Below are 26484 nucleotides of genomic sequence, written 5' to 3' on the forward strand. Positions count from 1 at the left end.
AAAGCTGAGCAAGACTTTCGAGATGGGGTATTGGTTGTGTGAGCGAGAGCCAAGTAGTCGATATATGAGGAATCAACTTTATTTGGATTTGTCGAAATTACGATAACTGTAAAATGACAGACTCTGACTCTTAAGACCTACCCTTTGCTCGTTGAACGTGAGCAATGGTTTACATGACTGAATGAAACTTATTGGAAGAAAGAACTTAGTCGATATGATGGTTGACTAAATTCGAGGTAGAAGTAGTCGATGCAGAGGTCGACTAGATTATTGGTAGGGTCTCCTTCAAGAGAGGTGCCCCAAGGGCCTTGCGGAGTGAGTCACACTAGAAGATCGTGTGAGAGCTCTTTGGGTGGATAAAGCACTTGCGTAGCAGTACTTTGTTGATCCTATTTCCGCTCTGAGACGTTGCACCTTGATGCTGGGTGCGTGGTTTACCCTGAGGGCGGGTACTGATGGTTGCGGGCTTGTGCTTCTTGAAGGATGCGGAAGCCTTTGGCGGGATGCGGTAGTTGGAAGAAGGGTTGTATGCCTCAACTTCCTCCCGTTCCTTTCTCCTTAAGATGATGATGTTGCGCGCATCACACCCAACATTGATCAAACTGCGGAGGTCGCAGTTGGAGTAGTCGTAGTTGTCGCCTTGTTGTTCTTGTAGGGTGTTAGCGAGGCGCTGACGCCTGCACGCCCTCTTCTGGTTGAGCTGGCGACGATGTTCATAGAGGTCTTCTGCTGGATTCTGCTCGTCCAGTTCGACGGTGACGGTCACCGTTGGAGGAGGTGGAGGTGGATCCTCATTGGTGGTAGCTTGGGCTTCTGTGATTGTAGGACGAGTAGTTTCCATGTTGTTGGAAAGATACTCATCGAAATCATCAGAATTGTAGTCGTTGAGATTGAGACGCTCCATGGGATCACCCTCGGGTTCTTCGGCGATACGAACCATGAGGATTTTACGGCAAAGGTCTTGAACTTCTTGGTCTTGTTTGCTTGAGGACGGATCTAGAGGAGTGCTCTGTTGGTAGGGCAGATCCGCTGGCTGTGAGCCGGAGGCGTTGGGATCTTGTGCCTTCCTGAGATGCACCGTCCGTCCTTGCGGCGTTGCATATATAATCAGGTTAGAGAGGGAGTCCTGATCGGACTTGAGATTCTTAGCCGAGTTGGACTAGACTTGTTTACTATACTGGATTAGGTTATCCAGCTGATCCTCCAGATCGGAAGAGTACTCGAATTCGGAGTTGGTTAGCCCACCGATTTTAGGGTGTGTATGCTTTGGGTGAGCGAGAAGCGGTATGCCCATCTCTACACGGAGGGCTTTCTCGTTCATCCAGTGTAGTCATGATTGAGTAGGAGTTAGCCCATCAGGCTCCTTAATCCAGGGTTTATCATAGATTGAGTCGCTGGATTGTTCTGGAGCCTTGGCTTTTCCTTTTTTTAAGCTTGGCCAGTTCCCAAAGAGCGTTGGCGTGTTTGGGTGAACTGGCCATAACATCCGTGAACAGCTCGATGTTGTCTGACCGCTCTTCGAGATCGTCGAACGGTTCAAAGTTTTCGAGACCGTTCATGAAGCGATCAAAATCTTGATCGAACTTGGGCTCGACTGGTTTCGGAGTCCGAGTGTGAGCAGGTTTCGGTGAAGGGCTCTGAGGTATCCTGGAGATAGACGGTCCCATCCGAACAAGCCGGGGGTTTGTCTCACCAGTTCCCCCGTAGATTCCTCCTCCCGATTTCTGCTCTTTGTTTTGCAGAGTGCTTTCAGCCACCTTAATGCAGTCGGCAAGCTTCGAATTTACCCGATCGGTCCCTGAGAGCATATCGCCCGACCTCTTCTGCGGTGGGTTTAGTGCTTTAGGGTTCTACTGTGGCGCAAATGGGCTGAGAGCGGTTTCTCCAAGTTTGATGCAGCCCTCTATCGATCGTGAAACTTGATCCACTCCGGTGAGTAGTTCTGAGTTTTTGATCTTAGGGTGTTTGATCGTCTTGAGATGAGCCAGGTATTTTCCAAGAGTTTTGGAAAAGTGAGGCTTTTCAGAATCAGAATTTGTGTCGAACTCGACCAAACCAAAAGTTCGGTTTTGAGTTGTCACGTTTCCCGGGTTGTCCGAGTCGAGTTCGGGTGGAACTCTTTTCTCATCGAGATCCGCGGACTCGCGGATGTCGGAGAGTTAGGAGCGGGTTTTCGATCTAGGCGAGTTAGGCATGACAGGGTGGCTGGAAAAGCCTCCCGTTCCGTCAGCCGTGCAAGCCCAGGAACCGAAAACAATGGTCGTGCCTTCTGGCACGCTGTTGGCGTTGCTTGATCCGGCCATCGAAATCGTTGGTGAATTCGCCGAATCCCCTACCTGGCGCGCCAGCTGTCGGTGTTTACCGCCAAGCCTGCTCAGGGATACCCTTAGCAGTAGGATTTGTAGGTAGGGATCGACTGCTCTAGAACTCGATGGTACAAGAAACACAAAGATTTAGACATGTTCGGGCCGCGAGTTTGCGTAATACCCTACGTCCTGTGTGGTTTGTATTGCCTTAGGTGTTGATGATTGTTTGGAGGGGGTCCCTGCCAGCCCTTATATATCCGGGGGACAGGGTTACATGAAAAGTCCTAGCCGAGTACAGTTGGAGTCCTACTACAACACAATCGGGTAGTTTCTTTTGTACTGCGGTTAGTTCTACGCCTATTCAGGTAGTTACAAAAGAGGTAAGGTACATCCATAAGCTATCCCTTACTCTAGAACATTCTATGTCTATAAGCAGTTCCGCTGTCCCGGGTCTGACACTCGTTTCGCTCCTTGCAATGAAGGAACACCACTAGTGCCTTTGGTACAAGATGATAAGGAACTAGTGGATCATGAGGCTATGCCAAGAATGCAGCAACGTAGAGCTCAACAAGACTTTAATGCTCGGGGGACAGAAAATCGGTAAATGGTAATTTACCTCATGAAGTTTCTATTCGATAGATCAGTTTGCAAAGGGTTCGCAAGGCTTTGATTATGCTTTGTTTTGAAGTCTTGAGCTGGTTCAAAAATTTAATATTAGCAAATGAAGCCGAATTAGAAGTTTTTCAATTTGAGCTAGAAAGTTTGCAAACTATCAGTGAGGAAAAATGTAGAGATACTTTAAATCAATAAGCATCAGGTCATCATGTTCAAAATATATTTGCATGCTAAAGACCGATGTTTAGTTATGCGTGGGGGCACATCATGAACAAACCGGTCTAAATGCCATTGACACTAATTTGACCGGTTGGGCTGCTACTTCGGCTATTTAGATTTCATAAATTATTGAGGCCGAGGTTAGTAGTTAAAAAACTCGTTGTTGGACATTTGCATAATCCAAGACATACTGGAAGACAAGGTGAAAACAAATCAGAAGGGTTCAACAGTAATCTGGCCATCATCCAATCAAGATATTGTGGCGACCGATTGACTTTATAGCAATTCGGTCATTCTATGCATCCACAACAGCTTACAAGTGTGAGAATGATTTTAATTGGTGTTTCAAGAGTTCACGGCCGAGGTAATATATACTCAGACTTGGTTCACTCACACAAGATGCATTAATGGCATGGAGCAGGACTGAAGTAAAGATATTGAGCAGAATCAAATGATATGGCTGATATACAATATCGCTCTTGAAAGCAAGACATGATTGGCGCAAGTGCTTGTCATTGTTTCAATGCAATTTTGGGCTTTGAGAGATGTTTCTTGGTATGCAAGCTTTACCAAGAAACAGAGGGGCATATGTTGACACCCAAAATTGGCAAATACCGAGTTTGCTGGACAATCTGGGCGAACTGGTCCGACAGGTCATATAAACTAGTCATAACGGTCTGTGTAATATTGTCAAAATGCCAATTGGACTTCACCATTGCATAGATCTCGTCGAGACGATCGAAATGCATATATAGAACGTCTTATTTGAACTCCGGATGATGAAGTTATGCCTCCTGGAAGACCTGCACCCCGGTCTGACCGGTCAGACTGGTCCAGACTGGTCCAAAGACCGGTCAGACCGGTTCGAAATAGCCAATCCGAGTTAGGAGTTGTATTTTGACACGGAATTTGTTAGGGTTTCGACTCCTAATGGGTACAGACCTCCCCACCCTATATATATAAAGGGTCACGGCCGATTGAGGTAATCCCAATCGAATCAACACATTTACCCTTTACTTTTTATCTCCAAACCCTAATTTTTCCAACCCCTTGCTGTTCTTCGCTCGTCTCTACGGCGTTCGAGGACGTTCTGGGTGGCCTGCCGACTTCAGGACAACCCTAGATCTGCGAGCTCTGATGGGTCCCTCCCGAGCTCGTGGTTTTAGGTTTTCGCGGCGTCTCTGCCTCAACCGGTCTGACCGGTCTGAAGAACCGGTCCGACCGGCCTGCACAGGACTTCGCTGGTGAGGATTGTTTGCGATCCGCGCATGCTAGTGCATTCGTGTGTTGACCAGATTTGCGTCAACATGAACAATAGCTTCCAATGTCTCCCCGTGTTTCCTTCCCATTAACATGGTTTGGATCAAAGTTTCTAACTTCAATAATGCATCACTGCGGATTCACGGTTCAAGTCAACTCAGTGGCGGATGTACACCCCGGGCCACCCGTGCCATGGCCTGGGGTTTGGCCCAAAAAATTGCTGAAGAAGCCCAAAAAATTACTGAAGAAGAATAAATATACTACTTCGCGATGACACTTGTTGTATGTTTTCTATCTTTTCATTATGTTCTCGTGTATCTTTTGATCTTCCATTATGTTCTCATGTATCTTTTGAACTATGAGTTTGTCGACGTCTGGTTTTTGTCACAACTATATTTAAAACTCGGCCCGGGGTTCAACTCAATCCTGGTTCCGCCACTGAGTCAACTGAAGGACTACGTAACACTGAGGCTATTACAGATGAATCCGACAAAGATGTCTCCAAGAGCTAACCAAATCACCATCAGAGAATTCATCCCAGGTAAAGAACCAAAACAGCATTAACACGTCATCCTCCTCAACAGCATCCTCTGGGTGTTGTTCTTGTTGTTGCCGCGGCCTCTCCCTGCACAGCCTCCATCATCTGTTCCATTCATCCTCTTTGCCCTGGAGCTGGCGAGGTGGGAGATGGGAGCAAGGGCGCCACAGAGGCTAGCGCGGACGCTGGTATGGTGCCCGTGATTTTGGCTGCTGTTATAAGCCGAGGCAGCCATCGTCGCCCGGATGCGCGGGGGAGGTCCCTTGGCCGTCTCTGCCCTAGTGCCCTCTGCCTCCAACCTGGCGCCCTCTGCAGGGTTATTCGGGGCCAGTGCCGGAGCTAGGATTAAAATCTACCTATGACGGAGGCGTGGAGCGCTAGCGGCGGAGGGCGAGGAACAGCGGAGGCAGCCGAGGGCGACGAACCGACTGGCGACGGCGCCTTCGTACGTTAATTTTTTACGCTTCAGTTTCAGGGAAATGGGTTGATCATGGGCTAACGGCCCAAAAGTGTAAAGTCTAAACGTTTTATCTTCTTCTTCCTCCAGTTTCTAGCCAATCAAACATTTGTTTCCATGGTGGCTGAACCTCGCAGGACCTGGCGCTTGGGGGTTCGTCGGCCACCAGGTATGGCGGCGGCGATGGCTCGCCATATTGGTGGCTCTGCCACTATCTGGGGCATGAATAGTGGCGACGACGAGGCCGGTCCGGGGTGGGAGGCAGGTCACGAGCGCGTGCCAGCTACCGCGGTTGGCGGCGGCGGTGGGCGGGAGGAGGGTGAAGGCAGCAGCAAGGGGGAAGAGAGGGCAACGATGGTGAGCAGGAAAGAGAGAGGCCGCCGCGGGTTGGGCCTCGGCCACCAGAGGCGAGCGCTGGGGGGAGGCGAGAGCGTCGCGAGGAGGAGGTGAGAGAGGCGTTGGCGGCGAGCGCGAGGGGGAGGCGAGAGCGGAGCATGAGGGCAAGCGCTGGCGTACCTTTTTTTTTAAGCCGCAGGGGGCGGCAGGGAGGCAAAGGAAGCTACGGGTGGGTGAGAACACTGCATGCTTTTTTAGAGATACGTTGAACCAGTTCACGATCGTCCAACCTGTGGGACCGAGGCAACCGGTGGGCTGAGACGTGCACGTTTAATTTCTCCCGACTATTTCCATTTGATTTATTTTTTTGCGAAACCACTTCCCTTTGCTGACTGAATGGTACACTGTCTGGTTTCAGAACCACAGCATTCATGCCTGAACTGATCAGCAGCCAGCCCAGCCAGCCATGAACAATCTCGCGCGCATTGGATTGGATCAGCACAGTTCACTGGCCATCGTCATCGCCGGATAGCTCCTCCTCCTCCTCCATCCTCTGCGTGATGAGGCGGACCGCGGCGTTGGCGGCGGAGAAGGCGCCGTGGAAGCTCTCCCGGTACGACAGCGCCTCGAGGTCGCCGGCCATCTTCAGCAGGATCTCCCCGAGGTCCGACTGCCCCGCCGCCAGGGACTCGCCGTACGACCGCGCGGCGGTGCGGCTGATGTCCACGTTCGCCGGCTCCGGGCAGTACTCGTCGTCCAGCCACTTGTGCAGCGTCTCCCTCAGCCACTCCGATTCCTGGCCACGAGCACGAAAATGGAAGTGATCTCCTTTTTTATGTTACTTACTTGCACCTGAATTCGTGGCAGCTCGCAAACAACAATGTGCAAAAGGTTCAGAAATCAGAACAAGTGGGTGGGTTTCAGGAAAGATGCGAGCTGTGCTGTCTGCACACTCCAAACATTTTTTTTTTCTGCTTGGACTCGGTTAATTTCTAGTTTTCCTACTGCACAGTGAATGAACTAGCAGTCGGGTCAGTTCATTCATTGGCTCCTCCGTAAATTTTGACACAATCTGGCCACAGGATTTCTGCTTCTCCCTACCATGCTGGCATGCTGCGGATGCAAGATTCGTGCTCCAAGTAACACGGGGATGCAACATGACTCGAACAGGGGAGCAAACGCGAGCAGAAGGCAGAAACCCACTGCTCTCGCACAGTATCTGAAATCTGAACAGCAGAAGAACTGGAGAGAACTACAGAGACCACCACGAGGCTGCTGCAGGAATCGGTGGCGGAAACCAGAGAAAGGATGGGAATTTGGAACGAACCTGCACCGCTCCCTCAGGCGTCAGCCAAGAATCGGGCACCCTCAGCTCCTGCACACGGTTGTCCCGCTCCCCGCCGGAAGCTGCGGCGGTGGCGGCGAGGAGAGGCGGCCGTGCCGGGGATGGCCGAGCGGAGGCGGAGGCGGAGGGTCGGGATGGGTTGCTGGGGGGTGCTAGGAAAGGTCGCGCCTTTGACGGAGGGGAAGGGGAGTGGAGGTGGCCATGGAGGAGAAGGGCAGCGAAGGAGGTAGAAGATGACATTTTTTTCCTGTTTCGAGTATCAGAGGTGTGGAAGCTGTATTTTTTAATTCATTTATTAATAAAAATCATATTGTCAGCTTCCTTCCTTCTTGGGTGCTGGATTCTTTGAGTGGCCACAGGCCCACAGTTCTTCTGGTTTGAGCATTGGAATTTCATAAGAATATCATGACTGTTCCATATGTAACAGTAAACTTCCAATGGGTTATTTCCAAAAAATAAAAACCAAATGGATTGGAGGAAAAAAAAACTTGTTTTCCAAACATGGCCCTATTTCCTTTTCTCATTAAAGAACTTCATAATCCTTCCCTAACCCTGATTTCTAACCCAATTCTGTTATTGAGAAATCACACAGCTGAAAATGCATCCAGGTTTATGGTTACACCATGGAGCACCTGAGACACTGGTATCTGTAAGTCTGCATCCCAAGGTCAACGATACATCGTCGTATTCAGACTTTTTATAAAGCACTGTATGACTTCTCAGAAATCTAGAAGACAGTTGCAGTGACTCTTCGCCAGTTTAACAACATACAAATGGAAAGTGGAATACATCATTTTCATTTGCTTCATGTAGTCTTTGGTGCATCTAATTTGCCTCAGCAACATCAATAATTCAATACAAAATCTTATCTTGAACGATCAAGAAACAACAAATGGGTAACTTGAACAACAGAGATCGAATGCAAAGTCATTGATCACAGGGTCGAAGGGTCCAGTTGGATCGTCCACTTATGGTGCTTATTCAGCCTTCTCGAGCACAAGCTTCTCAATGAGGTCCGCCGCATCCTGCACAGTTGCGATGTCTTGTGCGCTCGTTTCGTCGACAGTGATGTTGAATGCCTCCTCGAGGCCCATCACAATCTCAACCTGCAGCAGAAAGTTGGCATTGTTGAAGTGCTGCTGTGCTTTCTGGAGCTACAGTCAATTTTAGTGGAGAGGTATTACCGTATCCAGTGAATCAGCACCAAGTTCAGCGAATTTTGATTCGCCGCTGAGCGCAGTCCCATCAGGGAGAGCTAGCTGCTCCTTCACTATACTACAAACCTTATCGACTGTCTCTTTTTTAGCCTGTTCAAATAGAACAATGAATGATGATGTTACTACAGATTGCTCTTCAATAAATTGTTACTACTTTAGATCAGCGCAGCAAGAATTATTTCAGCAACATCAGAGTCCAAGGAAACAAGCAATGCAGCTTTCAAAGAATCAGGTGGCAAGCTTCATGCAACCTGGTAGTTTGTACTCTCTATGAGAAATACTTAAATAATTCCTTCTTTTCTTTTTATTAACGACAGGGCATTTAACTAACTTATAGAGTCTGCTATGATGTTGGAGAATGAAGACGGCCTTGACAAATACAGAACAGCTTACTACCAACAGGTTGTTTCTTTATCCACAGAACTCTTTTTGAACTGGAAAGACCAATGTTAGCGACAAAGAATGAAATGATGCATACCAAACAGCAAATCTTAAGCCGAAGAGAATTTGGTCTTGAACGAATGGACACAGAAGTCATCCTGTGGCTCTGGAAGGAAACATTCGTCACCTGAAATTGATAGCACAATTCTCCTCGTAAGTGGATTGACATAACAACATAGAGTAAAACAATGAGAGGATGAAAAGTGACGTTAAAACAAGATTAAAATAGTGCATATACTGCAAATAACCCTTTCTAACAAAGTCCAAAGCTCTCGTACAGGATGTTCAATAAAATTAAAATCAAAAAACAGATTTGGCATGTAACGTCCTTCTAAAATGAATACTAATGAAGTATGTTCACAACTTCACACAAACTCTAAATCCTAGATGCATTTATGGACATGAGTGCCAGCTGGTAGATGTTTCAGGTATAGATTTGTTACATTTATTTGTACCAACCTGTACAAGATTTTTTTAAAAAAAATACATACAAGCTGTATAGAGGAAAAATTCTTACAAAAAAACATTTCCCTTGCTTCCTGGTTAGTGGTTAGTAACTAGCACCAGGAGCTTTTTCAGGAATTGGTCTGGTCCAGGGATTTGAAATGACTAAACAAGGAAATCAGTCCATTAATACAAATGGATCAAGATGTAACCAAGCTTTTCAAACCATGTGTAAATCAAATTATAACTGTGTGGAACCCAACTACATATCTTGGGATCCCATGATGCAGGACACTCCGCTTCAAGCAAGAAGCACATGGCAGCATACACTTGTAACAATAAAAGTTGGTGTTTTCTATTCGGCTATCGCATCGACATCGATGTGCAGAAGTAAAGTACTGGTAAAGAAATGCTCCTTAATTAACTTGAGCAAGATCTGAGGCATGTGCTGTCATTTGCTGCGGTTGGGTCACCCTTGGACCCTTATGCTCTCTTTGGGATCCAACTACATTTCATTAACATAGGCTAGTTTTAAAATAAACAATATGAACCTAGGCTAGTTTTAAAATAAACAATATGAACCACCAGCCTGGCACGGTGTCAGTTTCTTTAGCTACAACAATTTTGGAATCTTTGCAGCTTGCACTGAAATATACAAAATTGACACCATATATGTTCATACTTCATCGCGACTGGTGACCAGGGTTTTATTTCCCAACCGGTTTCCGGTAACCGCCGGGCTCCGGTTCCGGTTTACCGGACCGGTTTGACCGGTTACCGGTGGAAACCGGTTGAATTCAAATCCAAATTCAAATAAATTCAAATTTTCCCGTGCAACCGGTTCCGACCGGTTTACCGGCCGGTTTGACCGGTTTACCGGCCGGTTTTACCGGTTTACCGGTCGGTTTGACCGGTTTGAAATTCAAAAGCTCCCGTGCAACCGGTTTACCGGCCGGTTTTACCGGTTTACCGACCGGTTTGACCGGTTTACCGGCCGGTTTGACCGGTTTGATCGGTGGGCCTTCATGGGCCGGTCCATTTTTTTTCTTTTTCTTTTTTGATTTAACTTTAAATTCCCACAAACTATACTAAATGAATGAATTTTTGAGAAAATTTGACACCATTAGATTCATCACACCTTGAAGTATTTTTAGGAATTTTTTGGGAATTTTTCATTTTTTGAATTCAAATTTAAAATTTGAATTTTGGCCGGTTGGGTACCGGCCGGAACCGGAACCGGACCGGACCGGTTTGACCGGTAACCGGTCAAACCGGACCGGTTCCCACCGGTTTGGTTAACCTTGCTGGTGACACCAAAGTCTCAGTGGCAGCTCATAAGTTTGAATGTCCGATATCCGCAAGCTTTCCATACTAATGTCAGCTCTGAATCCAATCTTCCTCATAAAGTACTACTATGATTCTAAGTTATTACAGAACTTCAAAGGCAATTGAAGGAAAATTTAACTGGTACCATCTTTATGTAACTAGGGGTTTGCCTTTTTTACATGAGCAAGTGAGAGTCAACGAGCACTAATCATAGGCTAACTTCCCAACAAAGATCATGGGAACTTGTTGGGAACAAGATCCCCTGTATCCAGTAGAGCAGAAATGCCCAGCAAAAAAACTCTAGTGGTGCTCAGTGAGCTCGAATCTAATCCCAACAAGCAACCGAATCGGAACCGAGGATGCATCCTCAGCAACTATGGCATCTATCCATCCATCTATCTGAAAGTTCTAAACCAACCAAGCCAAGAACCCAACGAATCACGAACCAAGACCCAGAAACCGATACCGACCTAGCTAAGATGCACGCTCTTCGCAACCAGGATTCAAGAAACAGCCACAACCCCACCCCACAGCCCAAGCTACCAAGCCAAGAAGCGAGCCGCACCTGGCGCCGGGCGGCGGCCGGCGAGAAGGATGCGGCGGCGGCGAGGGAGTGCGCCATGCTCGCTGGGGTGGGGAGGTGAGGTCAGGTCAGGTGAGGCAGAAGCTACCACGCAGCAGCGCAGCGGTGGCAGCGTGGTGCGGCGGGCGAGCCGATAAAATACTCCAGATTGATAGGCTCAGGATGAAGGAAGCGTCCGTCCGAAAATGCCTAGACGGCGCACGCTCGCGGCAGCCACAGAATGGGAAAACGAGGATCCCGGATCTCCTGGACGCTGGTGACGGTACTCCATTCTCGGCGAGGATATGCACGATTGCACGATGAGTCGATGATGACATGTACGTCTCAACTGTTTCGGAGGCCGTGCCGTTTAGGATTCTTCTTTTGAGACGAGGACAAGTAGAAGATGGATAGATTATTGGAGAATATAAAGTGGAGTATCTCGCACTGAAAAAGATAGCTTTGGGTTTGTGTACCCGCCCAAGTTTTGCTCTTACCTTACCTAAAGCTGTGTTTAGTTCCGCGAAAAGTTTCCAAAAATTTTCACTGACGCACATCACATCGAATTTTACTATACATGTATGGAGTATTAAATATAGTTAAAAAATATAACTAATTGCACAGTTTGGTTGTAAATGACGGGACAAATCTTTTGAGACTAATTACTCCATGGTTGGACAATAGTTGCCAAATAAAACTGAAACGTGCTACACCAATTTTTTCACAAACTTTTCGCGAACTAAATACACCCTAAATTACAATGCATCACTCGATCTACATAGAAAGTTTCTATTGTTATATGAAATCCCAATATTCCGTACTCACATCCGACACGTATGAATGCATATGTAGTATCACTACAGGAGGTTATAAACGAGACAGTTCGGCTGACTATGGCTGGTAGCTGGTGCTGATTTGTTGTCAGAAAAAAATATTGCTAGTTGGCTGTTAGCTGGTGTTGATGTTGATTTGGTATGAGAAAAAACCCTGCTGACTGACTAGCTGACAAGCCAGCTGACAGAGGGTTTGTTGGTCGGACGCTAAATGCTAATGCGCAAATATAGTAAAACCATCACGATAGGCATCACATACGGTTGGCACAAGAGTCCAAAAGATACTTCCTCTGCCCCAATACAATTGCATTTTAAGGACCCGGGGGGAGCAAATTAATGTCGATAGAAAATAACAATTTCACCTCTATTCAAATGTTACGGATGGACTGAAAATAACAGTAATGATTGCAGAGTATAAAGTTTGAAAAATAAACTTGAATAGCGTTTTGACCTTTGGACGCACCTGGGTGCTTAACTTTTTTAATAACTAAGTGGCACATAAAGTTTAGCTTGGGCTTCATATGAGACGTTTAATTTGGGAAAAGTTTTGAATTTTATAAGTGCAGTTAATCGCTCTCTTCATTTGCCTTGTCAGCCAACCAGCCAATATTGTTCTCTTATACTAAATCAGCATTAGCCACCAGCCAGTCAGCAGTACCGTTCTCTCATAACAAATCAGCACCAGCCACCAGCCACAGTCAAACGAACACAGCGAATATAGATGGAGAGAGTGTATTTGTAACTAGAGATAAGCAAAATAAAACATGCACAACACACTATTAACGCAGCATTGATCCCATGTGTCATCTTCTTCAATTTTCTTCTCCTCGTGCTTCTCTCATCTTCTTTCCAATATCTTTCTTAACTATTTCCATATAACTGCTATGGTGGAGGAGAGCAAACTCACGGATTATTGGCCCTGTTTGTTTCCGCTTTTTCTGCATTTTGCTTTTTTTAGAATCAGGATTCTGAGATAAGCCGGCTGCCTGGAGAATCGACTGTCTGGATAAGCTAGCTGTTTGGCAATCCTGATAATTTTGATTCGATTCTCTGATTTGAGTGGTAAAATGTCTGAAATGCCCTTGAGGCTGATAATATCTCATTTTTTTACTGAATACGAATAGAATTCAATAATTCTTATATTTTTTAGTATCTTGACTACATAATTAGATCAAATAGATTAATATCGCAAATAGACCACTAGATGTAGTAGTACTAATTTCTAAACTTCGAATATATAAATAATGAATACAACTAGATTAAACACCTCTTTCATTACCCGCTGAGAACTAGCAGAGATAGGTGTGATTGAACACCTCAGTTGCTCTGCTGCAACAGCAGACTAGTACTAAGAGGAGAGCCATCGGAGAAGAAGCTACCAGCTACCAGTACAAGCGCAGCACACACACGAACGAAATTCTCCGAGGTCCTAGCACCTAGCAGCAGCATCGACACGGACCTGGCATGGAGCTTGGATTTGAGAGCTTGATTGATTTGCGTCATCAGGCGGCGACGGGTGGTGCTCCTTCTCCAGCTGCAGCAGAGGTGGCGGGCGGTGCTCCTTCTCCAGCTGCAGTAGAGGCTTGCTCCTTCTCCAGCAGAGGCAGCAGAGGCTTTCTCCTTGTGTAGGGTCGAGATGGCGGACTAGAGGGGGCTGAATAGTGCTTTCTAAAACTAATTGCGCCGGCTAACCGAAACTTTATGCGGAATTGAAACTATTCACTAAGCCAAGATTTGACCCCTCTAACTATGACTCTAAGGCACCTCCAAAAAGGTCCTACACAAAGCAAATGGAGTGTCAAGCTAGTAAGAGCTCTCCTAACAATTCTAATGCCAAGTCATACAAGCCTAAGCACTAGTACTTCACAAACCGGGGGAGCTCCTACACAATTCTAATGAGCAAAAGCACAAAGCCAAATCTAAGCTCACTATATGCTCAAGGACAATGATACACAATCCAAATCCAAGAGCTCAACTTGCTTAGCTACACAATCTAAGCAAGAGCAACTAATTAAGCTACACAAGCTAACTAGTTAAACTAGGATCTCTACTTCTAGCTACACAAGCAAGAAGATGATTAGCAAGCTACACAAGCTAACTAATCACCAGAGAGCAACTACACAAGCACAAGATATAGATGAATGTAAATACAAGGCTTGTGATTTGGAGAATGCAAACCACCGAGAAGAGTAGACAAGATTCACACGGTGATTTTTATCTCGAGGTTCACTTGGTTGCCACCAAGCTAATCTCCGTTGAGACAAGCTCCAAGGTTGCCGCCGATCCTCTTGCTAGTGGTGACTCTCAAGTCACACTCTCCCACGTGGAGTGCTCATTTTTCAATTTGCAAAAATATTTTTCATCCAAAAGCAAGATTTAACACAAATAAATTTGCAAGCCATCAAATATTTTCAATGAATCACCCACAACATGATAATTGCTCTTGTATGTTGAAAGCACTTTGGACTTCATAAGCTTGTCATGGCATTGGGTTGTATATATGCAAAAAGCTTCAATTCCTTGATTCAATCATAAGATCAAAAATATGAATTTTATTTGAATCAAGCCTCCAATGCCTTTGGTACCTACACACATTCATCCACGTTTTGATGGTACCCAAACTAGGTTGCGTCCTCTCAAGTTAGGAGCAACATACTTTGGCAATCCCTTAGTATGAATAGCGGGATGTTTTGCAATAGTAACAAACGAGGTACCATTACCATCCTTTCTAAGCATAATATTTGCATCAATTGAAATAGGCTTAGAATTGTTACCTAAGGGACATGAATAAGTCATGTGTCCCCTTTCCCGGCATAAGTAGCATCTTCTCTTTTGTTGAGCCTTTTCTTCCTTACTCATTTGATGCTTCTTATTGCCTTGCTTCTCATTGTTTGCTTGAGCCTTCTTCTCAAGCTTGTTTGGGCAACCCGAAGCTAGGTGACCCAATATTGCACAACTATAGCACTTGATGTGAGCATGTGGATTCTTCTCTTGGATCTTGTTCTTGCTCAACATCTTGGCATCTTGAATGTGAGTTGGATGCCTTGTTCTTGCCTTGCCACCCCTTCTTGTTCTCTTTTTCATCATCTTCAAGTCATCAACTTGATCATCATGGTTGATCTTGACTTCAGGTTGGGGTACCTTCTCTTGTTCAACTTGTGGCTTTTGTTGAGGTTCTTGTTGCTTCACCAATTGCTTGGTTGGCCACATTGAGGTGAGGTGACCCCAAGTGCGGCACTTGAAGCATTTGACATGTTTAAGCTTCTCTTCTTCCTTCTTCAACTTGAGCTTTTCTTTGTTGGGGCAACCATTTGCAAAGTGTCCCATCTCATGGCATTGAAAGCACATGAAATGAGATAGCTTCATTTCTTCTTGCTTCTTCATCTTCCTATTATATTTATTCTTGCCCCATTTCTTGCCTTTAGCTTTGCTCTTGTTGGAACCAATGCCGCTCATGTCACCGAAGCTTCTTTGATTTTTTATTATGCTTTCAAGGGTGACTTTTGATTTTGTCCATCTCTCTATCTTGTTGCTCAAATACTTCACTTGACTTTGGAGCTCTTTGTTTTCTTCTACAAGGTTAGTCTCATATTGCATAGTAGAAGAAGAACAAGCATCTATATGTGAAGTACATGGCATAGACAATAAATCATCACATGAGGTGGATACATGTTTCTTGCCTACATGACAAGGGTTAGCAACATTTTGCAATTGATTCTTTGACCCATGTGATGAGCTCTCACTAGTTTTAATTCCTTTATTACAAAATTTGTTAGTGAGTAAAGCATGGTCTAGTACCAAATTCTCATGAGCAACACTAAGCTCCTCATGAGTCAATTTTAGCTCCTCATGTGAACAACTCATGACATAAAGTAGATGCTTTTGTTGTTCACATGTGTCTTTGAGAAAAGAGTTTTCTTTTTCAAATTTGATTGTTTTGGCTAACACTTCCTCAAATAATTTGGTCAAGCTAGCATATCTACTCAAGAGCTCATCATATGAATTAAGATCAATCACATTGCAATTTGATATATTTATGTCACCTTGTGACATGAAGCAATGTGGAGATGGAGATGAGCTTGACATAGCAATATCATCCGTACATGAGCCAACTTGATCATTAAGTATGTTTGGAGTAGAATCATAATTTGCAACACTTGAATCATCATCAATCATGTCAAGTGAACTTGTTGTAGATTGATTATCATCGTCATCACTTGACCATGAGGTGGAGCAATCTTCCACAACCACCATGTCATGGATGTGCTCATCATCCTCATGCACTTTCTCCTTGGTCTTATAATCATCATGATCATCGGAGGCCGCCCCATATTTCTCATTTAGATAACTCCAAATCTCATGGACGGTTTCCTTGTCCATGATCTCACCAAGAATGCAATTATGCAATGATTTAAACAAGATGTTAGTAGCTTGGATGTCTAGATCTAGGCATTTCTCTTGTGTTGGAGTTAGATTTCCTTCATCTAACACATGAGAAAAACCTACATCCACCATCCACCACATTTGAGGACAAATAAATTTAAAATTGCATATCATCCAATTTTTCCACCGTGCAAAGTGTGTGCCATCAAAAATATATGGACACTCAACATCTAGCCCATAAGTCGCCGTCCTCTCGGGTCGGTAAGGACCACAAATGAGAGACCTCGGCTCTGATACCACTTGTAGGGTCGAGATGGCGGACTAGAGGGGGGTGAATAGTCCTTTCTAAAACTAATTGCGCCGGCTAACCGAAACTTATGCAGAATTGAAACTATTCGCTAAGCCAAGATTTGACCCCTCTAACTATGACTCTAAGGCACCTCCAAAAAGATCCTACACAAAGCAAATGGAGTGCCAAGCTAGTAAGAGCTCTCCTAATAATTCTAATGTCAAGTCATACAAGCCTAAGCACTAATACTTCACAAACCGGGGGAGCTCCTACACAATTCTAATGAACAAAAGCACAAAGCCAAACCTAAACTCACTAGATGCTCAAGGACAATGATACACAATCCAAATCCAAGAGCTCAACTTGCTTAGCTACACAATCTAAGCAAGAGCAACTAATTAAGCTACACAAGCTAACTAGTTACACTAGGATCTCTACTTCTAGCTACACAAGTAAGAAGATGATTAGCAAGCTACACAAACTAACTAATCACTAGAGAGCAACTACACAAGCACAAGATATAGATGAATGTAAATACAAAGTTTGTGATTTGGAGAATGCAAACCACCGAGAAGAGTATACAAGATTCACACGGTGATTTTTATCCCGAGGTTCACTTGGTTGCCACAAAGCTAATCCCCATTGAGACAAGCTCCAAGGTTGCCGCCGATCCTCTTGCTAGTGGTGACTCTCAAGTCACACTCTCCCACGTGGAGTGCTCACACCGAGCTCTAGCACATGATCCGGCCGAACCACTTGTTGCTCTTTACGTCTCGCTCAACTAGAGTTGCTCTTCGCGGCTCCCGCGGGGTGAGCACAATACCCCTCACAATCTCTTCTCCGGAGCACCGCACAATCTTCTTGCGGGCTTCAACGGAGCCTCTTGCCACCAAGCCGTCTAGGAGGTGGCAACCTCCAAGAGTAACAAGCACACCAGCTTGCAACACGATCACCTAGTGCCACTCGATGCAATCACTCAAAGCAAACGCACTAGAATCGCTCTCTCACTCGATCGGATGATTACTATCAAGTTAGAGTGAGTAGATGGCTCTCAAGCACTCTCACACATGGACACAAAGTCCCCAAGGTGCTCAGCACCTTCAAATGGCCGGCCACACCCTCTATTTATAGAGGGAGGCCCCAAACTAGCCGTTACACTCAAATCCCGTGAAAACAGAGTTTTCGCGGACTGTCCGCCTCACAAAAACCGGACTGTCAGCCATTCAAAACCAACGGCTCGAACTGCAATGATTATGTGTCAGAGTCGACCGTTAGAACCCCGGGCGGACTGTCCGCACCCCTTTGGCGGACTGTCCGCGGTTCAAAACTTCGAACCAACCGATTTGCAAACGTCTCTGACTAAATCTGGAAGTGACCGGCGGACTGTCCGCTCCCCAGGGGCGGACTTTCCACCGTTCAAAACGTGAGCACACACAGAAACCGCAGTGTTTCTGTCCCAGAATTTTCAGTAGGAGGCGGACCGTCCGCCCCCAAGGACCGGACGGTCCGCAGTTCATTTTGGACACCCAAGACAGAACTACCAAGTTTCTGCGCCCGTTTCAGCTTTTAAAGGCGGACCGTCCGCCCCCATGGACCGGACGGTCCGCAGTTCATTTTGGACCACCAACAGAGCCAAAAACGGTTCTGTTCGAGCTCATCCGAGATAACGGCGGACCGTCCGCCCCCTTGAGCGGACCGTCCGCAGGTATATTTCCAGCAGAAATGTACCTCGGTAAAACGGTCATAACTCTTAGCTCCGATGTCCAAATTAGGTGATCTTGGACTCTATGGAAAGCTAATTCAGAGGGCTACACAACCCAACTGAATACTTGATCCAAAACACAATGGATCAAAGCAGTATTCCACTCCAAGAGACCACCTAATGTCCGGAGAAAACCGAAAAACCTTTCTTGCTTACCAAAGTTGATAAACATCAACTCCAACTCTTTCTCCTTTGCAAATGTGCCAACACCACTATGTGAACAACACCATGTGCATGTGTGTTAGCATTTCACAATCATTTTCAAAGGATTTTCACTTGATCTCACCACGCCACTCGATCCTAGCAACATCGCAATGTTAGATCGCTCAAGTAGCACTAGATGACCGATATGCAAATAAGTTTGCCCCTCTTGATAGTACGGCCATCTATCCTAAATCCGGTCATACACTTCTCTACACAACCTTTGACCGGTGAAATGAAATGCCCTATAAGTCATACCTTTGCCTTGCGCATTCCATTTCATCTTCCCAAATGTTGATGCCACACAAGCACCAAACTCCATCAAGCCTTTTGATCATCATCATGAGTCAACACTTGGCTTGATCTTTCTTAAAAGATATGATCCACTCCATATCATCACATGACCTCTTTGGTCCATCGATCTTGACCTTGCTCGCTCTTCACCGTTGCCTCGGTCCATCGGCGCCAAATCTTGCCCAAGCTTCACCGCTCGCGGTCCCTCGCTTCAAAGCCTTGACTTGCCCTTCTCCATTGTAACCGGTCCATCAAGCCAAGCCTTGTCTTGATCTTCTCCACTTTGGTCACATAACTCCATGTCATGTCTCATATGCAATGAGCTCCTCGATCACACTATATGAGCATAGCATCAACCCTTAGCCATTTCTCCTCCATGGCACATGTTGCTCATACTAGTGTCTTTGTGTAGACTAATCTCCTGTGTATCTCAACATAAACACTTATTAGTCCACCTAAGTTGTCATTCAATTACCAAAACCAAACAAGGGCCTTTCACCTTCACGTGCCGTCGTGGGCTTCTCCTCTCGTGCAAGGAGGCTCCGGCTCGCCGCCAGGAGGTGCCGTCGTGGGCTTCTCCTCCCGTGCAGAGGCTCCGGCTCGCCGCTAGGAGGCTGCGATGGTCGGCAGCGATAGGGCGGCGTAGAAGGGCCCGGCGGCGGGGGCCGGCGGCGCAGAAGGGGAGCAGCGCCAGGAGGGGGTGCCGGCGGTAGGGCGGCGGCGGATCTCGGGGGCAGGGGTCGCTCGACAGGGGACGGGGCGCTCGGGGACGAAGGGGTATCGGGGGTATGGGGAGGAAAATCCTCTCGATTTTGGGGTGCGCGGCTCGTGCGACGCGGTGGGGAGAATCACTTTTTACGTTGTACTCCCTCCATTTCAAATTATAAGTTCCAAAAATTTTGAAGAGTCAATTTTTTTAAGTTTGACCAAATTTATACAACAAAATAATAATTTTTATGATACCAATTAAATATCATTAGATTTTTTGTTAGTTATATTTTTATAATATATCTATTTGATGTCATAAATCTTTGTGTTTCTCTATATAATTTTGGTCAAACATTGAGATGGTTTGATTCTCCAAAAATTTTATAATGACTTATAATTTGAAACGGAGGTAGTATTCTGGATTTCGGGAGAAGCGGCGACCCACGTAATCTAAAAATAAGCAGACCGTTTGGGTGGGATTTTGAATTATTTCCATCCAGAATCTGATTATAAGCGGAAACAAACATCCCCATTGTAAAACCTCCTATGCCACCTGACATCTGAGTGCCATGCAATGTCTGAAAGAAAAAAATAAGTCTAAATTACTCCCCTGAATTACACCCAAAGTTCGGAAAACCCCCTAACCTATTGTTGGTTCATTTACCCCCAAATCATGGTTTTACCCTCTAATACAATTTATCTTTTTTATTTCTTCATGCATAGGTGGAGTTTTAAGCTGAAAATTTACAAGACGATAGTACATATCATGACACATCTTAGAAAAGTTATCGTTATTTAAAAGGTTAGGATATTTAATAATAAACTAATCATTGGAGTTTAAAATTATATGAAAAATAATGATGAAAAAATTATAACAATTTTTTTGAATATGCATTGTGTGTCCACTACTATGCAAAATTTAAATTAGTATTCAACTTGATGGAGAAACAAAATAGACAAATTGTATTATGAAGTAAATGGACACAATTGTATAGTTTAAGGGGTAAATTGAACCAATTTAAAATTTAATTTAAATTTAGCTATACTTGAAGGAGTAAATTGAATTTTTTCTATCTGAAAAGAAAAAAAAGACCCAGCCGCCGCCATGGCGCCCATGACTCATGAGTACACTGCGACATGTCTAGGTGCGTCTAGCCCGGATGCAACCGGGCTTTCCGCGGGCCCAACACTAGCTATAGCCGACCAGGGTACCCTCGCGGCCCACCCCGATCTCGTCATCGTCTTCTTCTCCCCGACATCGACCCGGCTAGGGCCGGCGCACCCTTTTCCTCTCTTCTCCTCCACCGGCGTCTCCTCCTCCGTCGGTCGGTCGCCTGCGCCGCCTTCGCCTGAACACCGCCAGCGGCGGCCCGTCATCCCTCGCCTGCGCCGACCTTCGCGGCTGTGGTCTCCAGGTGCGTCTCATTTCCTTACTCATCGGCGCCGTTCCGGGCTGTGGTTCCTCTCCCAGATCTAGGACGGACCGGCGTTTTTTGATTCCTCGATGGATTCGTAGCTACGCGGCGAAAAGATGATTTTTTTTTCTTGTGATGGATTGGTTTTGGCTGTTCCTGTAGGGGGTTCTCGAGGTGGGGCGGGCTTCGCCATGACTAAGTCGGAGGAGCTGACTGATCTGCTCCTGCAGGCCGCCGGCCGGACGGGGAAGAACCAGTCCCGGCCGAGCAACCAGCGGTGGAACTCCGGGGGGAGCGGCTCCGACGGCTTCGATGACGATGACGACTCGGACGCCGCGCCGACCTACTCGAGGAAGAAGCCGCCGTCGCAGGTGCCGCTCAAGAAGCGGCACCAGCCGGAGAAGGGCGTCCGGAGGGGCGGCGGCGGGTGGCGGGGCGACGACAACGATGACGACGACGACGACGGGAGGCGCAGCGGCGGCGAGGACTCGGACAGTGCGCCGTCGGTGGGGAGCGACCTGTACAAGGACGAGGAAGATAAGGAGAAGCTGGAGAAGATGTCGGAGCTCCAAAGGGAGTTGATCCTGGCTGACCGGGGCACCCGCATCGACGACTACAAGCTCAAGCAAATGGCGCGCGCGTCCTCGTCCAAGGCAGGAAAAGGCTCCAGGAGGGACAGCAGCCCGCCCCTGCCGCCCAGCCGGATGCGTTCGTCGACCCGGACTGATAAGTCTGGGTCTGCCACCAAGAGCGCGCTGGATGAGCTGAGGGCCAAGCGGATGAGGCAGCAGGATCCAGAGGCGTACCGCAACAGGTACAAAGACCTGCTCTCAAAGAGCAGCTCACCTACTAGGCGCAGGGCTGGGAGCCCCCCAAGTGATGGGAGCAACGATGGGGATAACAGGGGGAGACTGAATGACCCTGGGAGGATTGCTGACGATGGCAGGGGTGATGAGTTTGATGAGTCCCCCAGTAGGCTTGACCCACTCAAGTTTGATGATGTGAAGAGTATTACCCTCAGGAGGTCAAAGCTGGTGAAGTGGTTCATGGAGCCATTCTTTGAGGATCTCATGTCTGGGTGCTTTGTGCGGCTTGGCATTGGCAAGACAAAGAATGGGACCCCAAAATACAGGCTTTGTATAGTGAGGAATGTGGATGCAAGTGATCCAGATCGGAAGTACAAACTGGAAAGCTACACGACCTGCAAGTATCTCAATGTTGTGTGGGATACTGAGGCTAATGCTGCTCGGTGGCAGATGACTCAGGTATCAGACTCCCCACCCAATGAAGAAGAGTTCAAGGAATGGCTGCAAGAGGCCGAGAAGAATGGCGCCCGTATACTGACTCGTCAGGAAGTGCTAGAGAAGAAAGATGCCATTCAGGAGGCCTACAACTTCGTGTATAATGCTCAGACTGTGAAGAAAATGCTGCTACAGAAATCAGCTGTGAGGCGTCCTATCAATGTTGCTGCTGAGAAGGATCGGTTGAGGGATGAGTTGGAGATGGCTTTGAGCCAGAGGAATGAAGCTGAAGCGGAGAGGATCCACGCAAAGCTGAATAGTCTGCAGAACATGTCACAGCCAATGTCAAAAAATGAGAAGGCTGCCAAGTTGGAGGCTATGAACAGGAAGAACCGTGCTGAGAACTTCAAGAACGCTTCGGAAATGAAACCTGTTAATACAAGTTTGAAGGCTGGAGAGGCTGGTTATGACCCTTTTTCAAGGAGGTGGACAAGATCAAGAAACTATTATGCAGCAAAGCCAGGAGGAGATAATGCTGAAGAAGCGGCCAATGGGTCCAATGGCAGTGCAGTGGCTGGCAATGAAGATGTGAAGAACAAAGCTCAAACTGGTACAGCAGCCACAGCGGCAGCTCAAGTGGCAGCGGCTGATGCTGGGAAGCTGGTTGATACCAATGCACCAGTGGATCTGGGAACAGAATCAAATGCGCTGCACACATTTGAGCTTCCTATATCATTGTCTGCTCTGCAAGAATTTGGTGGAGCCAAGGGCCTGTTTGATGGTTACATGGCAAGGAAACAGAAGATAGAAGCTACAATGGGGTACAAAGTGCCTGACAATGATGGAAGGAGGCATGCTTTAACCCTGAGTGTGAGCGACTACAAAAGGCGACGGGGTCTCCTCTGAAGGGAATCTGTGCGTCTGCAGGCTGCTTGGCGGATTCAACTATCTGCCTGCCTTCAGTGCCTCAAAATTGCTTTGACAATTGTCCAGATCTTCTGCATTTTCCCTTGTTCTCTTAGAAGTAATACATGAAACATGCATTCTATACAGTTTCTTCATAAATACTACCTGCTGTATGACTGATTAAGTTGCTGACAACATGTTTATACCTGTGGATTCTGTTGCTATCTTATCGATGTTGTTTGACAATATGCAAGTTGCAACTTGCAACAGCTTGATTCCATGCAGCTTTCTTTTTCCTATTACCCGTTTCACAAGGTGAATGTATGCAACATTTGCAGCAGAGCTCATTAGCTCATATCTGTAAAATTTATGTAGGTTTTACTTCTGTGATTTCACAAAATGTATGGCATATCACCATGATTTACAGCAGTAGCATTACTCACCATTTAAGCAGGAAGAATGCAAAATTAGCATAAAACGTGGTAAAATATCTGCAAGATACGGAGCATCTCTAGAAGCTTCATAGACCGGACTTCCAAGAAAAAAGCATGGACAAAAAGGGATGAACAAAGTCTACAATACAAAAGAGAGCTAGGCTTGTCCACAAGACCACTCACCACTCCCATCAAGGCTTGTCCACAAGACCACTCACCACTCCCATCAAAATTTCCATTCACGTGCTCTGAAAGCGACCCAACATTAGGTACAATGTACATGAGTAGATCAGATCTGCGTATGTTTTTCCATGCAAGATAAGGAACCATGGCAGCGCTTATTCATCTCAGATCCAGATGGTTTTCGATGTTTGTTTGTTTGTCATTATTAGTTACTACAGAGCCATGGAAGCCTCATCATCAATAGATTACACAAAGGTTAGCACTTGGACCAGCGTTAATCATTCTTCGCCTTGATAAACTTCTTGATGATGCCCATCATCTCGCTTCCAGGGAATCGTCCAAGGCAGCCCCTCGCAGTGGCGATCTCATTGAATTCATAAACAGAATCGCCACTGAAAGCTTTAAGCTGATCAGGCTTGTGCTCGGTTGACTCCATATTGTCTACCAAATCATCTCCAGATTTTACTGAAGGGAGCGGGAAATCATCAAGGAGTGTGTCCACCACATTATCCTCCCCAATGGCTCCCACATAATCTCTCAGCCTGCATAATGCAAATGGGACAGGTTCGATGCTATGGTCACCGTATTCAACAGGAGTAGAATGGTCTCCTGTGACACAAAGGAAGTACTGGTAGTGTCCCGCCTTTTCAGCTTCCCAAAGAAGCCTTGCAAGCTGACCAATAGCTCGATCAACAGCTTCTAGACCCCGTACCTTTAGCTTGACAGCCTTATCATGGCCAGCATCATCAATGGCCTACAGCAACATTAGGCGAGGACCTATCAGAATCACGGAGTCAATATTAGCATGAATAAGACCTGAAAATTTGCACTTTACCTTTATGTGCAAGAACCCAAAGTCATACCCATTTTCTCTTCCAGCTTTATATTCATCCTCTCCAGGGACAAAAACACGAGGTGGTGTATTCATAGGGGCAGAGAGTGCCTTTGCTATAGCTTTAGCTTTAGAAGTTAAGAGAGTGCGATAATCTCCGGTTGCTCCAGGTGCTTCAAGGATATCAATACCCAGTGACAGCCCCAGGCCAGCTATGATCTTAGTAGGAGCTACCATGCATGGTGCAAGTCCATGCTTGGTTTCAAAGGCAGGTACCTAACAGAGCCACATGAAAATTCATTATGAAGTTGTTTCAGATGTATCAGGTTCCAACAGGGTAAAAACATGCCAAATTAGCGCAAAAGCATGCCAAATCCACAGAATGCATATAATGTAAGCCTGAGAAAGCTATCTATACCAATCTTTTATCATGATACTACAGTACCATTTAGATATTTTATACACTAACCTCAATCCGGATGCCGCAGCCACGCAACAGCACAACATTTGCAATGTTCTTCCCTTCAGCTGCACGCTTCGTGTTGATAGGGTGAGAAACCAGTATGCGTGTAATCTCCTTAGAAAGCTCGTTGACAACAGCTGCAGTGTTTTTAGCTTCTTCTGAATCATCCAATGGTTCAGCTTTCAGATGCAACCGGTTGTCCTTCAAGGGATCAGTTCCAGAAATGTTCCCACTCAGCTTTGGCCCTTTGACAACCACACCACATCTGTGCTCAGTAGCATACCTGCAGAGAGATGGGGATGGATTACAGTAGTAACTACACACCGTACATGCTCAAAGCGGCAATGAGGAAAAGCGCCAATGAGGAGTAAGTGCTGCACCTGACTCTGACTTCATACTCAGGAAATGATGGAAGCTTCATCCCATCCAACGCAGCACAGAGGATAGGTCCTTCCTCCTCAAAATGCCGATCTGCCCTCCTGCTGACAATAACCCCCGTGTTCTCATCCAATGTAGCAAAGTTGGACTGCATGCAAATTGTGCAGACAATTCAGTGATGGGATACTAATATATTCAGCAGTTGATACACATGCTATACGGAAACATTGAATACTGTCCTGGAAAAAGAAGAAGAAATAAAACATAGCTGAAATATGCTTCTTTCCCACTATAGGGGCTCAATTTCAATGATCCAAGCCACTGCTAAGCAGAGCTAGAGCCAAAGATCTAACAAAAAAAATGTGGTCAGATTTAGTTACTGCATGCACACTCTTGAATCATCTGAACCATTGCTAACTAACTAGGATTACAGCCTAACATTCTAACGACACTGAGCTCCAATTAACACTGCAAAACAAAACATTCAATGGTCTGAACATTAATTACTTCTGGCCATACAGGTGACAACAGAAGGAATCAGGTTTAACAACAGAACAGCAAGAACACACACTGATCTGAACTAAAGCTAATTCATAGGATGAACCTAAACTTATCAAGGTACCCAAGAAAGGGCTGCCAACCTTGAAGGCGATGTCGCCGGGCGCCATGGCGAGCCCGGTGCCCATGGACTCGAACGCGCCGCGCCCGCGGTAGTACACGCGCGGGTCGTACCCGAGCAGGGAGAGGTGCGCCGTGTCGCTGCCGCACGCGAGCCCCGGCTCCACGGGGTCCATGAGCCCCGCCACCCCGGCCGCCGCCAGCGCGTCCAGCCGCGGCGCGCGCGCCGCCTCCAGCGGCGTCCGCCCGCCCAGCGACGGGATCGTCACGTCCCCGATCCCGTCCACCAGCACGAACGCCACCCGGCTCCGCCTCAGCCCCCTCCCCTCCGCCCCCGTCATCGCCGCCGCCGCCGCAAAGGCCACTCGCCTCCCCTTCTCCCCTCTCTCTGCTGCTGCTCGCGAGATGCCTCTGCCGCGTGCTGGTTCAGCAGCGGGCGGGCCGGGCCGGGCTGGGTCCGGTCCGGTCGAATCGTAAG

General features: G+C 46.6%; 4 protein-coding genes and 1 long non-coding RNA gene across 5 annotated transcripts; 1 reads left to right on the top strand and 4 right to left on the bottom strand.

Moving 5' to 3' along the window:
• Nucleotides 1-6060: 6060 nt before the first annotated feature.
• Nucleotides 6061-7359, bottom strand: LOC120666373. The gene is made up of 2 exons (XM_039946205.1): nt 7059-7359; nt 6061-6527 (listed from the first exon to the last, which is right to left on the bottom strand). The coding sequence occupies exons 1-2, from the start codon at nt 7314-7316 to the stop codon at nt 6237-6239; spliced, it is 549 nt and encodes a 182-aa protein (XP_039802139.1). The 5' UTR covers nt 7317-7359; the 3' UTR covers nt 6061-6236.
• A 383-nt stretch (nt 7360-7742) lies between these two features.
• On the bottom strand, nt 7743-11299 carry LOC120666374 (acyl carrier protein 1, chloroplastic-like). The gene is made up of 4 exons (XM_039946206.1): nt 11070-11299; nt 8772-8861; nt 8261-8383; nt 7743-8182 (listed from the first exon to the last, which is right to left on the bottom strand). Exons 1-4 carry the CDS (start codon nt 11124-11126, stop codon nt 8054-8056), a joined length of 399 nt encoding a protein of 132 aa, XP_039802140.1. The 5' UTR covers nt 11127-11299; the 3' UTR covers nt 7743-8053.
• Nucleotides 11300-13109: 1810 nt separating this feature from the next.
• LOC120663549 lies at nt 13110-19638 on the bottom strand. The gene is made up of 2 exons (XR_005670533.1): nt 19328-19638; nt 13110-13519 (listed from the first exon to the last, which is right to left on the bottom strand). It is a non-coding gene; the product is annotated as an uncharacterized LOC120663549 (long non-coding RNA).
• A 1119-nt stretch (nt 19639-20757) lies between these two features.
• On the top strand, nt 20758-23376 carry LOC120666375 (protein RTF1 homolog). Its single transcript, XM_039946207.1, has 2 exons — nt 20758-20951; nt 21114-23376. The coding sequence occupies exon 2, from the start codon at nt 21143-21145 to the stop codon at nt 23096-23098; it is 1956 nt and encodes a 651-aa protein (XP_039802141.1). The 5' UTR covers nt 20758-20951; nt 21114-21142; the 3' UTR covers nt 23099-23376.
• Nucleotides 23377-23730: 354 nt separating this feature from the next.
• On the bottom strand, nt 23731-26376 carry LOC120666376 (probable 2,3-bisphosphoglycerate-independent phosphoglycerate mutase). The gene is made up of 5 exons (XM_039946208.1): nt 26030-26376; nt 25391-25536; nt 25017-25293; nt 24551-24823; nt 23731-24469 (listed from the first exon to the last, which is right to left on the bottom strand). The coding sequence occupies exons 1-5, from the start codon at nt 26345-26347 to the stop codon at nt 23990-23992; spliced, it is 1494 nt and encodes a 497-aa protein (XP_039802142.1). The 5' UTR covers nt 26348-26376; the 3' UTR covers nt 23731-23989.
• Nucleotides 26377-26484: the final 108 nt, after the last annotated feature.

This window comes from Panicum virgatum, chromosome 3N, assembly GCF_016808335.1.
Source record: "Panicum virgatum strain AP13 chromosome 3N, P.virgatum_v5, whole genome shotgun sequence".
Taxonomy (NCBI): Eukaryota; Viridiplantae; Streptophyta; class Magnoliopsida; order Poales; family Poaceae; genus Panicum; species Panicum virgatum.

Bases quoted from the DNA above. Each gene is read 5' to 3' on its own strand.
- LOC120666376 (XM_039946208.1), bottom strand. From the start codon at position 26,347: ATGACGGGGGCGGAGGGGAGGGGGCTGAGGCGGAGCCGGGTGGCGTTC. The intron at 25,294-25,390 runs GTGCAGCACTTA...ATCTCTCTGCAG, and splicing joins GAGTATGAAGTCAGAGTCAG to GTATGCTACTGAGCACAGAT. The intron at 24,824-25,016 runs GTTAGTGTATAA...TGGCTCTGTTAG, and splicing joins GCTGCGGCATCCGGATTGAG to GTACCTGCCTTTGAAACCAA.
- LOC120666374 (XM_039946206.1), bottom strand. From the start codon at position 11,126: ATGGCGCACTCCCTCGCCGCCGCCGCATCCTTCTCGCCGGCCGCCGCC. The intron at 8,384-8,771 runs GTATGCATCATT...CTATTTGAACAG, and splicing joins GGCTTAAGATTTGCTGTTTG to GCTAAAAAAGAGACAGTCGA. The intron at 8,183-8,260 runs GTAATACCTCTC...TTTCTGCTGCAG, and splicing joins GTGCTGATTCACTGGATACG to GTTGAGATTGTGATGGGCCT.
- LOC120666373 (XM_039946205.1), bottom strand. From the start codon at position 7,316: ATGTCATCTTCTACCTCCTTCGCTGCCCTTCTCCTCCATGGCCACCTC. The intron at 6,528-7,058 runs GTTCGTTCCAAA...GCTCGTGGCCAG, and splicing joins CGCCTGAGGGAGCGGTGCAG to GAATCGGAGTGGCTGAGGGA.
- LOC120666375 (XM_039946207.1), top strand. From the start codon at position 21,143: ATGACTAAGTCGGAGGAGCTGACTGATCTGCTCCTGCAGGCCGCCGGC.